Source organism: Prenolepis imparis, unplaced genomic scaffold, assembly GCF_030444845.1.
Source record: "Prenolepis imparis isolate NDT839.2.m4 unplaced genomic scaffold, iyPreImpa1.0 SCAF_9, whole genome shotgun sequence".
NCBI classification, from domain to species: domain Eukaryota; kingdom Metazoa; phylum Arthropoda; class Insecta; order Hymenoptera; family Formicidae; genus Prenolepis; species Prenolepis imparis.
The window spans coordinates 15,153,591-15,168,069 of NW_028141167.1; the positions used below are offsets into that span (position 1 = coordinate 15,153,591).

At 30.6% G+C, this 14,479-nt stretch overlaps 1 protein-coding gene across 1 annotated transcript; it reads left to right on the forward strand.

Moving 5' to 3' along the window:
* The first annotated feature begins 35 nt into the window (after positions 1-35).
* Positions 36-4,576, forward strand: LOC145941248 (uncharacterized). Its single transcript, XM_083047251.1, has one exon. It carries the CDS (start codon positions 36-38, stop codon positions 387-389), a length of 354 nt encoding a protein of 117 aa, XP_082903377.1. The 3' UTR covers positions 390-4,576.
* The last annotated feature ends 9,903 nt before the right edge of the window (positions 4,577-14,479 follow it).

Here is a 14,479-nt window from a genome sequence, read left to right on the forward strand (position 1 = left end):
AGCAGCAACAGCAGTATCAATTGCAGCAATGCTACATGTACGAATTGCAAAACAGACTCGCGAAACTTCGTATTGATCATCCCCTGTTCCCTGTTGTTGGCTCAAGTAATCGAAGTTATCACAATAATGTATTTCTAATGACGTACTCGGAGGAAAATGAGAACGACAATAATTATAACGAACATCATCGACGGCTATCGCCGCCCTTCCCGTTTCGATACGAAAACCCGGCGTGCTCTCGTTCTCTGAGTATCACAGACGTAACTTACAGTCCCGGCAATAATAATGCGATCGTTAACAATTACGACGAGAACGATTACGACGACATGGAGGATGAAAATCCGCGGAAAGGTCTCCTCAAACAGATATTTTGCCTTCCATTAAATTAAAGCTCTATTCTCGAACTTTTCTTCTTTTAAGGGATAAGATTATCTCTAATTCGATCATTGATATATTATATGACATGCATTTTTGTAGAAACGACTCGAGATTTATGGCATCGTTGGATGTTGACGTCCTGCGCAGCTACACATAGCTTATAAAGACAACATATTTAATTCATTCAAAACGCGTGCGCGCATGCGCACAACATATACATACATACATACATACATATGCAGTGTTTTGAAAGTCTGGAAACGGTCGAATATCTCATAAACAATGCAGTTTAGAAAAAAATGTTTCAAATAAAAATTGTTTAAATAAAAAGGATTTAAAAATATCTATCTACAGATCTTATCATTTTGATTTTGGAGGGCGTTATCAAGATCAGAGCAAGATCAGTAAGTTGTTTTTAAGAAAAAATATGTAGTTGCTATAATTTATATACTTACAATTTATATACTTTTTCTTGTAAAGTTTGATCATTTTACTCTTATAACTTTTTATGCAGAATATTGTGAGGAATCGATTTATATAAAAAAATATGGTGGTTTCATTTAAAAAATTCAAGATATAATCTTGCCCTGACCTTGACAACGCTACCCAAGGTCAAAGAGCTAAGATTTGCAAATAGATATTTTTAAACTCTACAATTTTTATTTGTAACATTTTTTTCTAAATTGCATTGTTTGAGATATTCGACCGTTTCCAGATTTTCAAATTCTGTATATATATATATATTTAAGTTAACTGTTCCTTTTCATACATGGTGCTGCAAATATAAACATATTAGTGAGTGACGTAATTTTTTGCAACTTTTCATTGGGAAGCTAAATGTGAAAATGTACCTGACTGCTTCAATTGATCTGTTTTTTTATATACAGTATTGTTTTTTTTTGTGCAGCAGATTAATATTCTCAAAGTATTATGTGATTAATCATTCCTTTGTACTTGATTACGTTTAATGATAAAAAAAGAATAGCCAAGTGTAGTCTAAAACACTATATAATCGCCATTTGAAACATACAATAGCACGAGTTATATAGATTTAATTATATTATGGAAGAATTATACCAAACACATATAGGCGTAATATTCTCTCCTCTCTTTCATTAGTTCAATAGTTCTTATATGAAGATATGCTCTTCGTTAAAACCTTGCGAAGCAAAATGAGTACTAATTATATTTAATAAATGCGTTGCTTTTATACAAAACATTCCTATTATTGAATTGATTGTTATATAGATAACTTTATAGATCAAAGGACTGTTGTATATTCTAACTACAGTTATAAAAATTCCAAACCAACGCTTTTACGTTCTTGAGAAATTGTACTCGCTGTTAGAACAGAAAAAGACTAATGCAGTAAAAATAATTTTCTATGAAAATGTGGTTTTTTATTTGTAGGGATGTATTCTCTGAAAATATTTTTTATACTCCACAACAGCTAGAGTTGTATTTACATGTTTAGATTAATAGTATACTTATCCAAGCGTGAGAGAGTATACCGATTCCTAGAGTGTGATTAGTACAATTTTTATAGTTTTACAAAATGTATCGAGCAAACGAACAACTAAACAGTTGGAGTATAAAGATTAGTTTTTATCTTCTTAAAGCTCTATAAAGATCATTATGCACACACACTATTCCTTATTATTCATAAAAATTCTAATAAATAAGGCAATTGCAATGTGTGTAAAGCATTCACATTCTAACTTTATTCTAAACTAATTACAAACAAATATTGAAGCATATTACTTTAAAAAAACCTAACCATAAAAGAAAATATCAAAAGCGCCGTAGAACGCTTTATTAGATTGAATATTCGTAATAAAACGAATAAGAGAGGATTGGGCGATAATTGACAAAACGCATTCATTGAAAAAATAGAACTATATTGAAAATATAGAACTATAGGCGAATATACTATGTATTAAAATTATTGAAATTATGAAATACGTGGAATTTTTGTTTCAACAACTAAAAGCGCTAAAAGAAGAAATTTCGTGAAAAGCAGCTTGACATAGTTGTTGAAGAGATCGATGCAGAGTTATCGCAAGTGTGAAAAGTAATTTAAAAAAGTATTTAGAAACACACATATATAGATATATAAGGAAGTATTAACAAGACGAAATATATAATATACAAATTGCATCACATAAGAAGAAAATATAATTAAATCTCGTAGTTTTCTTCGAATTCTTTCGAGCGTTGAAGATATATACATACGATGAAGATAAGTTCCAGTATATATTAGCTATTTAAAAAAAAAAAAATCGATATTATCTTTGCCTGGCGTAAAGAAGAGCGTTTTTATATATAGAGAGAAAGTATCTAACATGATTTGCGTTAAAAAGAGAGATCGTACGTACTTAGAAAGAATATGGTGCCAATACAGTTAACGTTTTAATAAACTTGTGCGTGATTTTTTACATAGCAAAACTCCATGTGTACGCTACAATTTGCTTTTCTTTTCCCTCTTGTTTTTATTTCAAACTCGGACAAGAACTACATTTTATCTTTGTGTCATTCGTATTTTTTTTTCCCATAAGAATTGTGCAGTATATGTATAAAGAAAACTTCGCATATACATGAATTCCTATTGTAATATAGCGAATCAATTGTAAACTTTGGGCGTTTTTCAGCAACGTACACAGGCTACATTGTGTAACAATGTTTAAAAAAATTTTAAAAAACTTAAAACTTTGAGAAAGCTGTGTAAAGCGACTGCCTGCACTTCGGCGGTGAAATAAAAAAAGCTAAGCAGCGTTTCAGTTACAAAAGTGACATTGTGTCACATGGTGTATGACTGCGTTTCGTTGTTGGAAAGCATCTTTAACATTATTGTAAAGATTATTATTTTATATAAACTATGAACACATCGTCGATCTGCTATTTTTTATAGGGATGAGTTGAATGAATGCAGCTATAAAAGTAGTTACAAAAGTATTCTAAATGAAAAGAGATCCTTAGCTCCCGCTGATGGTATTAAATAACATAATATAACATTTTTCAATGACGTCTTCATACCGATTTGATTTTCGGCGTTATATATTGCAGCTGAATTGATTACTTAGGGCAGGCGCTTAAATATCATAAAATTAAACTATAATCTATATATCTTCTGAGACGAATATATTGCCTTTCCGCGAGCGGAGTATGGAGCATTTCGTGAAGCAATCGAGATATTGTTAGATAAGGAAGGGACTCTTAGAAAAATGCGCAGATTACAAAATTGATAGCATTACACTAGTTTACAGCCAAACATTATTTTACACCAGACAAGGTTTTTTTCTTATAGATGGATGCTGAAAACGATGCCGCAAGCCAATTTTCACCAGCATTATAGGACACCCGTCCCAATATGAGAAGTAGTTCTCAGCTTTAATTTTTCATAACATGGCTAAAAAGTAAGATATTGAAATAAAAAATATGCATTTTATAGGGGATGAACAATACATTTATGATATCTGATCAGAATTTCCAGATAACGTTAACTTTTTTTACAAAAAATTTCAAATATCGCAGAAAAAGCCATTTTTTTGCATACCTCAATTATTTCAGAAACTTGACGTGCTGGTTTAAAATAATGAAAAAAATATTTTTTGTAAACTAGTGTTATTATTCTGAGAGCTCGATTGTACGAGATTGTATCGAACTCCATTTATAATTAGTATGTGGCACAGCGATGCAGACTTGCATTAGATATATATTCTCTACACTTTATATCGCATTTTACTTTTTTTTTTTAAGGATTAGCGAATCCTAGAGAGAATATACAAAAGATATAAAGAGAGTTTACACATTATTTAGATTTGTATCTTCGTGAATTCTTTTCATGTATTCATATATATTTCTATTGTGTGTATACACGTCATCTATTGAAATATTATATAAATATTTATAATCGTACAGTATACTCGATGATCTCGAATATTTTCAAGAGCGAATGAAGATGAGAATACTTATTCCACGAAGATGTATGAAGATGTATTATATTTACTATAAATTGGAGTTAGTTAATTTAAACTTAATCTAAAAACATGTCAAAAACAATTATGGATTTTCAGTTGTGCATATCTGAACCTCTCGGAGGAATATTATAACTATGTTCCGAAAATGTGGAAAGAAATTTTATTAGCTTCGTGCGCATGTGTGCAAACAGATATCGTGTGAAATATAAATTTATAGAGAAGTGGCGTACAAATCAATCATCTTTGTACTTTCTCCTACGTGTGATCTTTATATATACATATAGGTCATATGTATATATAAAAGTACAGATAAATACGCAAAGTCAGTTTTACAACTAAGAACTTAGTCAAAGCTGTTCGAAAAAATTTTGCCAAATACCTGCTACAAATTGTCAGCAAAAAGACCGAATTTGATATAATTAAGAACTATTAAATCGACAAAATGGTAAAAACTGAGCAGGATAATCTGTTAACATGACTTTTAACTATAAAGAACCTCGGATTAATCTTATATATATGAAATTGGATCCCGTAAAATCAGCTGGTTTTCTCATATGTTTTATAGCCTATGACCTGCTGAAGAAAAGATGTAATAGGCTCAAAGGTAAATAATGGACAGTTACTGGTTTACAGCCAGTCAAACACGAAAAACTCGGTCTCTGCGAGTATTGTTTGATTGGCTGTAGGTCAGTAACTGTTATTTAGCTTTGACTCTATTATATTTTTTGTTTAGCAAGTTACAAACTACAACATATGAAAGAACCTGATTTTAATTTTATATAGGATTAAGGCTCCTGCATACTCACTGCAGCCATCTTGAATTGATGACGTCAGAAGCGAGAAAATATACCATGAAAATTCTTGCGACTTACGCTAAAATAAAAATGTTTTTCAGAAAAATAGGGTTTGTAACCGATAGAACCGACTTGTAAAATATATCGAAAACTCTCCTTTTGTTTGGGTAAGCAATAAATAACATTGTATATGTCGAATTAAATTGAGCCTAATCAAGGACGAAAACCAGCTGTTTGACAGGTATCGAAATGAAATAAATATTTGCTTTTACATATTAAATTATAACAAAATGAGAGTCTTCGGTATATTTTAACACTATAACAATTACTTTAAAAATAGAAACACTGCACTAAAATGATAAATGACGCTGTAAGTCGCAAGAATAATTTATGTCATTTTCACGCTTAATAGTTTATAGTTTTGCCAAATGTGGCGCTGTCGTAAAAATTTTACAGACTTGGCAATCGAGTATGCAGGAGCCTTAATGCGGGTTTTTTTCAATTGGCTTAGAGTTGCAGCTCCTGCTCAATTTTTGGTACCAATCTGGTGTCAGATTTTGTTAACAGGCTTTGCTGGCAAATTACAATATTGAACTCTATGGTTTTATAGTATACTGGAGCGAGCCTTCCCTATACTATGCTATAAAAAACAGGTCCGGAATTAGAAAAAAAAAACATGTATATTCTTGAGTATTATTTATCTCTCTGTTTCTTTTTACATTATATTATTGGAATTGAAAACATTCCCAGGTAGCAAAAGTAATCATTTTGACGTAATTTGACGTTAAATTAGTCAAAATGACTGCTGTTTGCTATCTGGATTTCTTAATCTGAAATATGTAGGAATATATATATATATATACCAGGTGTCCCATTTTAAAGGACCCACTCAAATATCTCATTGTCAGAAACACTGCGTTAAATCGAAAAATGTTTCCTACAAAAGTTGTAGGGTTTCGAGGGGGGCATAACATAGTAATATTCATTTGACCTTGGGCGGCATCTCCAAGGTCAAGTGAAGGTGAGAATTTGAAGGTGAGAAGATGAATTTTGAAGAAAATAAAAAAATGCTTCAGATAAAAGTTGTTCAAATTAATTAGTAGAAAAAGATGTTATAATAAAAAATATGGGTTTCCATTTAAAAAATTTATTCTTACCTTCACTTGACTTTGGAGACGCTGCCCAAGGTCATATGAATATTACTATGTTATGTCCCCCTCGAAGCCCTACAACTTTTGTAGGAAACATTTTTTGATTTAACACAGTGTTTCTGAGATATTTGAGTGGGTCCTTTAAAATGGGACACCCGGTATATAAAAGCGATACAGCGATACGCAGCTTCCAAAAAAATTTTTTTGGTTTTAATTATGAATTTAAACAGTGAAATTGGAAATGACTAAATTATTTGTTTTTCTGAACAATTCGTAAAGTACACATAAAGTTGATGTTGCTGACTATATTAGAATAGCATCAACTAATCAGCGAATCGCTGACAAAAATTATCCACTCAGCATCTATGTCTTCCTTATTTCTACGAATTGAATCGTTTCTTTATCCTTGAACGTTCGATTTCGCTTTAGTATATGTTATAAAGCTCAATGTAAATTATGCCTAATGCGGACACTGTTGATGTCAAGTGTTTGCTAGGAACTTTTGAATAAATTTAACAATTTGTTGACATATTGTGCGCGCATTTTGCTTACTGGGATATATTATTCGTTGATGTTCAGATTTATGGGAGATGGTACACAGATATTTTTCATGAAGTTTAATTTTTGCAGGCATTTTCAGGAATTGAGATTCTTATTTTTTTCGTTTTAGAACCTTATTATTCTGACCAACTTGAACCCGAACGCCGAATTTTGATATACGTATCGGGATTCTGAAATAACAATCGTAGACATAATTTTTGTTCTTGTACAGAGCATACTTTACAGATATGCTTATCTCAATTTTATATCGGATTTAATTTTCCGTTAGAAGTACAATAGAAAAAGTGACAATTAATCATTCTTTTGGAATATCTTGCGTGTGTATTCAACGTGTATACATAGTGTCCTAAAATTCGCCTATCAAAATACTATAGCCGAAAAATTCGCGAAACATTAAATACAAAAATTATTTACGATTTTTTAATTAAATTTTTGGAGAACTTTTCCGCCATGAATATTTTGATTCGGAAATTTTGAGACATCCTGTATAATATATTTATGTAGGTACACATATAGTATCGAAAGGTATTCGGTTTTGCAGATATGCGTAGCAGATGTATGACTAAAAAGTTTAAGAGGAAATAAATATTGAAGAATCTGTGTGTGTGTGTGTGTGTGTGTGTATGAGTGTATGTGTGTGTGTCTGTAATATATTAATTAACTGAAAAAAAGTCGATAAAGTGTGCGACACATTAATACAATATAATAATTTTTCGGACACACATTACTTAATATTTGATTAAGCTATCGTATATACAATTGTGTGAACGTGAATTATATAGTACCTACATAATAGTGTATATGTATATACAGGGTATATAAAAAATTCTAGAACACTCTTATATCTTAAAAAATAAGCTTTTCGAAAAAAAAATTTTTAATCTATAAAAGTTATAGAATTTTTTAAGTGACGCATTACATTGCCATATTAGTATTAGTATGACCTTAGATAGTGTTGTCAATTCAAATTTTCAAATAGGAATCTCCATTTTTGATTACATATTCTTGTGATGTATCACTTAAAATCCTACAATTTTTATGTAAAACATTTTTTTTTTGAAAATACTTATTTTTCAAAATTTTTGAGGATTTCGAGAATTTTTATACATCTTGTATGTATGCACACACGTGTATATAATCACGTGCATGCGTGTGCGTGTATTTTTTTACATTCTCATTCTTTATTTTGCTTACATGTACAGTGCTCTTAATAACCAATTAATTCGCATTTGATCGCAATATATGTATATATATATACACGTTCTACATTGCAATTACAATATATCTTCATTATATTTTAGATATATAATTTAAAAAAAAGGTTAAAAATTAAATAAAATTTAATTTTGACATATGCATAGGTCGTTCATAAAATTCGTATCTTTGCTTATGAGGAAAAGAATGAAGTGGTTGAAACTGTGTATATTTATTAGTTTCTTTTTCTATATAGGAATCCTGCAAAGTTACACATTTTTCCAAGCAATGCAAGACATGTAAGTGATGCAAGACAATCCATCGGATACAATCATTGTAGACGTATTGTCTTTTAAAAAAATGATATTAAAATTTTATTAAAAATTAATAAAATTAATTTTCGTATATAGAAAAAGAAACTATAATAAACGTGCACAGTTTCAACCATTTCATTTTTTTCCTTATAAACCTTTCCGAAAAGTGTAAACTTTATAAATGACCCTTGTATAATATTTTTGTTTGTAAATTGTTGAAATATTAAAAGATTGTTTTTATTTCAATGTTGACTGAACGATACAGTAAAATAAAAAAGACGAGGTTAATATATATATATACACACAGGGTGGGGCATTTATAGTGATGCGGGCATATTTTTTGGAAACGAAGCGAGATATCAAAAAATGTTTCAGATAAAAGTTGTAAGGTTCCAAGGGGGGCATTTGATGATACCATTGCTTTGACCTTGAGTAAACGTGCCATGGTCATATGAAGTTCAACTTTGTTTTTTTTAAATCGAACCCCTTATTTTTTATTACATATTCTTGTAGCTTATCTCGAGAGCTTTTCAAAACCCTATATTAAAGTATTTTTTCATTAAGTATGTGGCCATCATTTCGAACATTTACTGCAATAAAATTGTTTGAATTTTGAATAATCGGATATCTGTTGTCTTATTTTTGAAATATCTCATCACCTATCAATTTTAGGTCATAAAGTATACTAATACTTTTAGACTCAAAATTGAACGCTCTTTTTATTTCCGGAAGAAAAAAATATACCCTCCCATTAAAAAAAACCAAATTGACCTCGAAATGACCTTCAAAATTGCATTCCAAGAATAATCTAAGGTCACGGTGTTATGCCCCCCTTGGAACCCTACAACTTTTGTCTGAAACATTTTTTGATATTTCGCTTCGTTTCCGAAAAATATGCCCGCGTCACTATAAATGCCCCACCCTGTATATATACAGGGTGTCCGGTAATAGTTGCATCAACCGTCGTGTGCAGGTAGAGCTAGTTAAACCGAGTAGAAAAGTCCTCTACCATTTTGCGATATTCTCAATAATAAGAGAGAAATAAATTAAAGAAAATCAGCCAATTCGCGCGATGATAAGCGTGCGGCGAGAAGAGACAGCCCACTCGGGGGTCCAGAGTTAGCGCTACTCGTATGGAGTTACTGTCTTTTGTAAAGCGCTCCTCCCCGCTTCATCGCGCGCTTAGCAACCGTGTAACATTATACTGTTTCTTTTCGCCGCATGCTTAGTAACGACATAAAACTGGGCTGTCTCTTCTCGCCGTCGTCACGCGAATTGGCCGATCTTTATTAATTAATATCTCTCTTATTATTGAGAATATCGCAAAATGGTAGAGGACTTTTCTACTCGGTTTAACTAGCTCTACCTGCACACGACGGTTGATGCGACTATTACCGGACACCCTGTATATATATATATATATATATATACAGGGTGTCCGGTAATAGTCGCATCAACCGTCGTGTGCAGGTAGAGCTAGTTAAACTGAATAGAAAAGTCCTCTACCATTTTGCGATATTCTCAATAATAAGAGAGAAATAAATTAAAGAAAATCAGCCAATTCGCGCGATGATAAGCGTGCGGCGAGAAGAGACAGCCCACTCGGAGGTCCAGAGTTAGCGCTACGTATGGAGTTACTGTCTTTTGTAAAGCGCTCCACCCCGCTTCATCGCGCGCTTAGCAACCGTGTAACATTATACTGTTTCTTTTCGCCGCATGCTTAGTAACGACATAAAACTGGGCTGTCTCTTCTCGCCGTCGTCACGCGAATTGGCCGATCTTTATTAATTAATATCTCTCTTATTATTGAGAATATCGCAAAATGGTAGAGGACTTTTCTACTCGGTTTAACTAGCTCTACCTGCACACGACGGTTGATGCGACTATTACCGGACACCCTGTATATAAATACACACAATACATATTATATATAAATATGTAACACTGTTACGTGTGTATGTGTGAGTGTGTAATATTTATAACTAAAATATTAACGATGAGAGTGCGCGAGGGTTGCACTTAATTATTATAGAGTACAAGATATCAAAAAGAGTGAAAGGGACGCTTATATTTTAGAATTTGTTACACAGTTTAAATAAGAATTATATAAATTGACGTGGTGTATTTGTCTTCACCGAGCAATTAAGGAGAAAGGAGTGTGTCCGAACGGTCAGATTTATTAAATGCATCTCGTTTCGCAGAATTAATGAGAATTGATTATATGCGTGCCTTTCTTCGTCCGTGGTGGCAAAAGTGCCACGCGTATGTTATTGATGATATATTTAAGGATGGCTTCATAATTATTATTGAGTAATTGCGTACATTTAAAATTACATTGATATGCTATATGCAAAGATGTGCAAAAATGGGTGTCCCATATTTGAAATAGCAATATATAAAATAGTTGAAACTTTTTTTATTTGAAAATGTATAAAATAGGCATTTTTTAAATTATTTTTTAAATAAAAATAATTTTTTGAAATATTTATTTTATTTATATTTAAATTTTTAGTTTGAAATATTTAATTTATTTATATTTAAATTTTTAGTTTTTATTTCTTATATATTTCTTATTATTATTTCTTATACTTGAACACTTATTATTTCTTTTAGTATAAACTTAAATTACAAAAATTGAATTATATAAACATTACCTATGGGATTACAAAAAATGTTTGCCTATATTATTTATAGATTATCAATTATACTTTTAAAATAACATTTTGATTGCAATGCAAGCTCTTTAAAAATCGAATGTGCTTTCAGAAAAACAAGCTTTTTTAAGAGGAAATTCTCATTTAGGGTTTCATAATTACAACCAGTGATGCCAGAGTGTGGTATCATTTGTATATACATATTATTGATATCTTGATTAATTTTTAGTTTGCAAAAAAAATGCATTTGAAATAGAAAATGGGTAATGAAAATTATTTAAATGGAAATGCATATATTTTTGAAAAAAGTATTCTAAATGCAAAATACAAAATAGGCATTTTATATTTTTGTATCTTTATTTTAATAAATATGCATATCTATTTCAAATAATGCACATCTTTGGCTATATGCACACACACACACTCATACACACACATACCTATACATATACACGTGATAATATTTTTTATATAAGACTTTTGATTTATTTCTTTCGCATAGAAATTATATTGGTTAGGGTTAGGTTTTCGAATACATTCTATACATACATTTTATACGACAGGCTATTAAGTATATACAGTGGCCGCCTACATGTTATCTCCGTGGACACGCGAGAATATGTGATTATGTTCCGTTAAAGTGTTATAAAACAAATAAAATAATCCCTACACGCAAAGAAATTAATCAGTCACCTCTTGCTCTACCACAAGCGCGATTGTACAATTTTGTTTGTTTCTCGTACATGTCTGTACAAAGGGTCTGCATATCAAAGGGATTGTATGTTACAAAAAAACTTACAATCTTGCAGAAAAAATTTTATTTTGCGCCTTTATTTTTTAAAATTATTACAATATCACGATACCGAGTTCTTCTCGTTTTTATGTTTTTATTCACAAAGATTTATATATCGAAAATTTACATTTCTCTACTTATAAGTTTGTATTCTCTACTTATAAGTTTGTAGTTTTAGTTCGTTGAGCACAATATATGTATATATATACACAGGGTGGGCCAAAAGTCTGGATACAGTCGAATATCTCGTAAATAATGCATTAAAAAAAAATGTTTCAAATAAAAATTGTAGGGTTTAAGAATATTTATGCGTATAGATTTTATTACTTTGACCTTGGGTGGCGTTGTCAAGGTCAGGGCAAGATTATATCATCTTGAATTTTTTAAATGGAACCACCATATTTTTTTATATAAATCGATTCTTAGTAATATTTTGTATAAAAAATTATAAGAGTATAGTATGGTTGAAAAGTGAATATAGTTTATGAGATATTTTATATTTTAATTTGACATGATAATCTTACATATAAACTATGAAATATCGTAAAATATTCATTTTCCGATAATTTTACCTTAATACTTTTATGTACAAAATAATGAGAGGAATCGATTGGTGTAAAAAAACATATAGTTGTTTTTAAGAAAAAATATGTAATTTGCAACTAGCTACATAAGTGCGAGAATGCTGACAAATCGGTTACATTCCGGATTTCGGGGGGGGGGGGGGGAAGTCCGACAGGGACTGAAGGATTGAAGTCTGACATTCCCTCCATAAATACGCCACTGTACATTCACACAAAAATACATAAAAGAACATTGTTAGCGATATGGAAGATGCGTTAAATCTAGAGATATTTTTATTCTTTTTGCACAGCCTGTCTATATCCTTTTATTATCAATATATCAATTTCAATCGCGTGTGTGGTGGTAAGTAAGGGGGAGAAGCATATATTAGATTTAATTCTATCGTATTGATTATAGTATATAGTTTATTATTATTTGTAAGTTTTTCTCTACTGTGTAATATCATCTCTGTTAAAATTGTTATGATAGTTATAATACATTCTAGAATATTTTTATATATTTCGGAGTAGCGTAACTTATTTTTAATTATCTAAACTATATAATGGTAATTACTTACGACAGTTATTTGGTTATTGATATATTTTATATAATTATATTAAAATGTTATTGACAGATTTATATATATTGTCGTGTTTTTTTATAAGAACTAAATTAGAATCAAGTTACTTTTATCGCGAAGATATGTCGTTTTGCGCGAATCTCGAGTGGCCAATACATGAATTCAAGTATTGATTACGTGCAACTTTCACATACAAACATACAGTCGTAACAATATGTAATAACATAACACGATACAAATTCTATTTATTTCCCGTTATGTGTTAAATAAAATCTCATTGCAATCGCGAAGATAATTCATACAAATTTTCATACAGAGATCACGTGATTATAGATCGACAATTTTCCATTTGATCTATTCTAACGCGCGTAAACTAACACAAACATTACATATCATACGATATATAACTTGATATATATATTATTATATTATATTATACATATAGCCAGCAATTTGTGAGCAATCTTCAAGTGCGACTGTGATTCATTCTATTATAATGTTTTTGTTTCTTTAAAATCTCTCTTATAGAAGTATAAGAATATATAAAATAGAGAAAAGAAGGATAAATTACAACAAATTGCTTTTAAGTTTTAAAAAATTGCATTTAATTTTACTCGGAATTTTATTTATATTTATCAAAAGATTTTCAAGCCAATCCAAAATTACTTTTTCGAGTCGCATTTGAATCCTGAAATATGTGAATTGGCTCATCTATATACTTCCGCATGGATTTAACTTTAACAAGATATAATAAATAAGTAAAGTTAATAAGTTAATATATATATATATATAGGGTGTTACTTAAAGACCGCCCACTAAGTACATAGTGTTATTCCTTACCAAAAAATAAGTCGAAAAGTCCTGAACAATTTTTTTTTTGAACACAATAATGGAGTAATAATTCAGTAATTATTCAGTATTGGAGTAATAATTCACTTAATAAAGGAGTAATAATTTAGTAAATCCTGGTAAGGTGTACTTATGCACACTGTGTGACTCACTGACGTGCGCCAGAATTAAGTTCGGCGCTGTTTGGCCGTTATTTTACTGAATTATTTCTTTACTCCATTATTAAGTGTTCTAAAAAAAAAATTGTTCAGGCCTTTTCGACTTATTTTTTGGTAAGGAATAACGCTATATATGTACTTAGTGGGCGGTCTTTAAGTGATACCCTGCATATATATGCTTACATATATAACTGTAATTACAGTAAGAACATTATCATATATGCGAAGTGAATTAATTACTAATTACTCTTACAATTAGCTGCGAGAGGCGAAATTATTGTCTATTTCTTCTAGGATAGACATACTAATATATTTCAACAGAACAGTTTTTGAAGCGGATAGATAAGATATCGTTTTGGACGCTGCTCAAGTGCGATTAGGAAGAGACGTTATAAGTTTATTATAGTTATATCGAGACGGCTTCATGCGATCGCGAGGAATTATAATCGCAGATGTAATTTCTTACGCGCAATGATTGCAAGATTGATTACGATGGAGTCTGTATATAAATG

Excerpts from the sequence above, each read along its gene's own strand:
- LOC145941248 (XM_083047251.1), top strand. The coding sequence starts at position 36 with ATGTACGAATTGCAAAACAGACTCGCGAAACTTCGTATTGATCATCCC.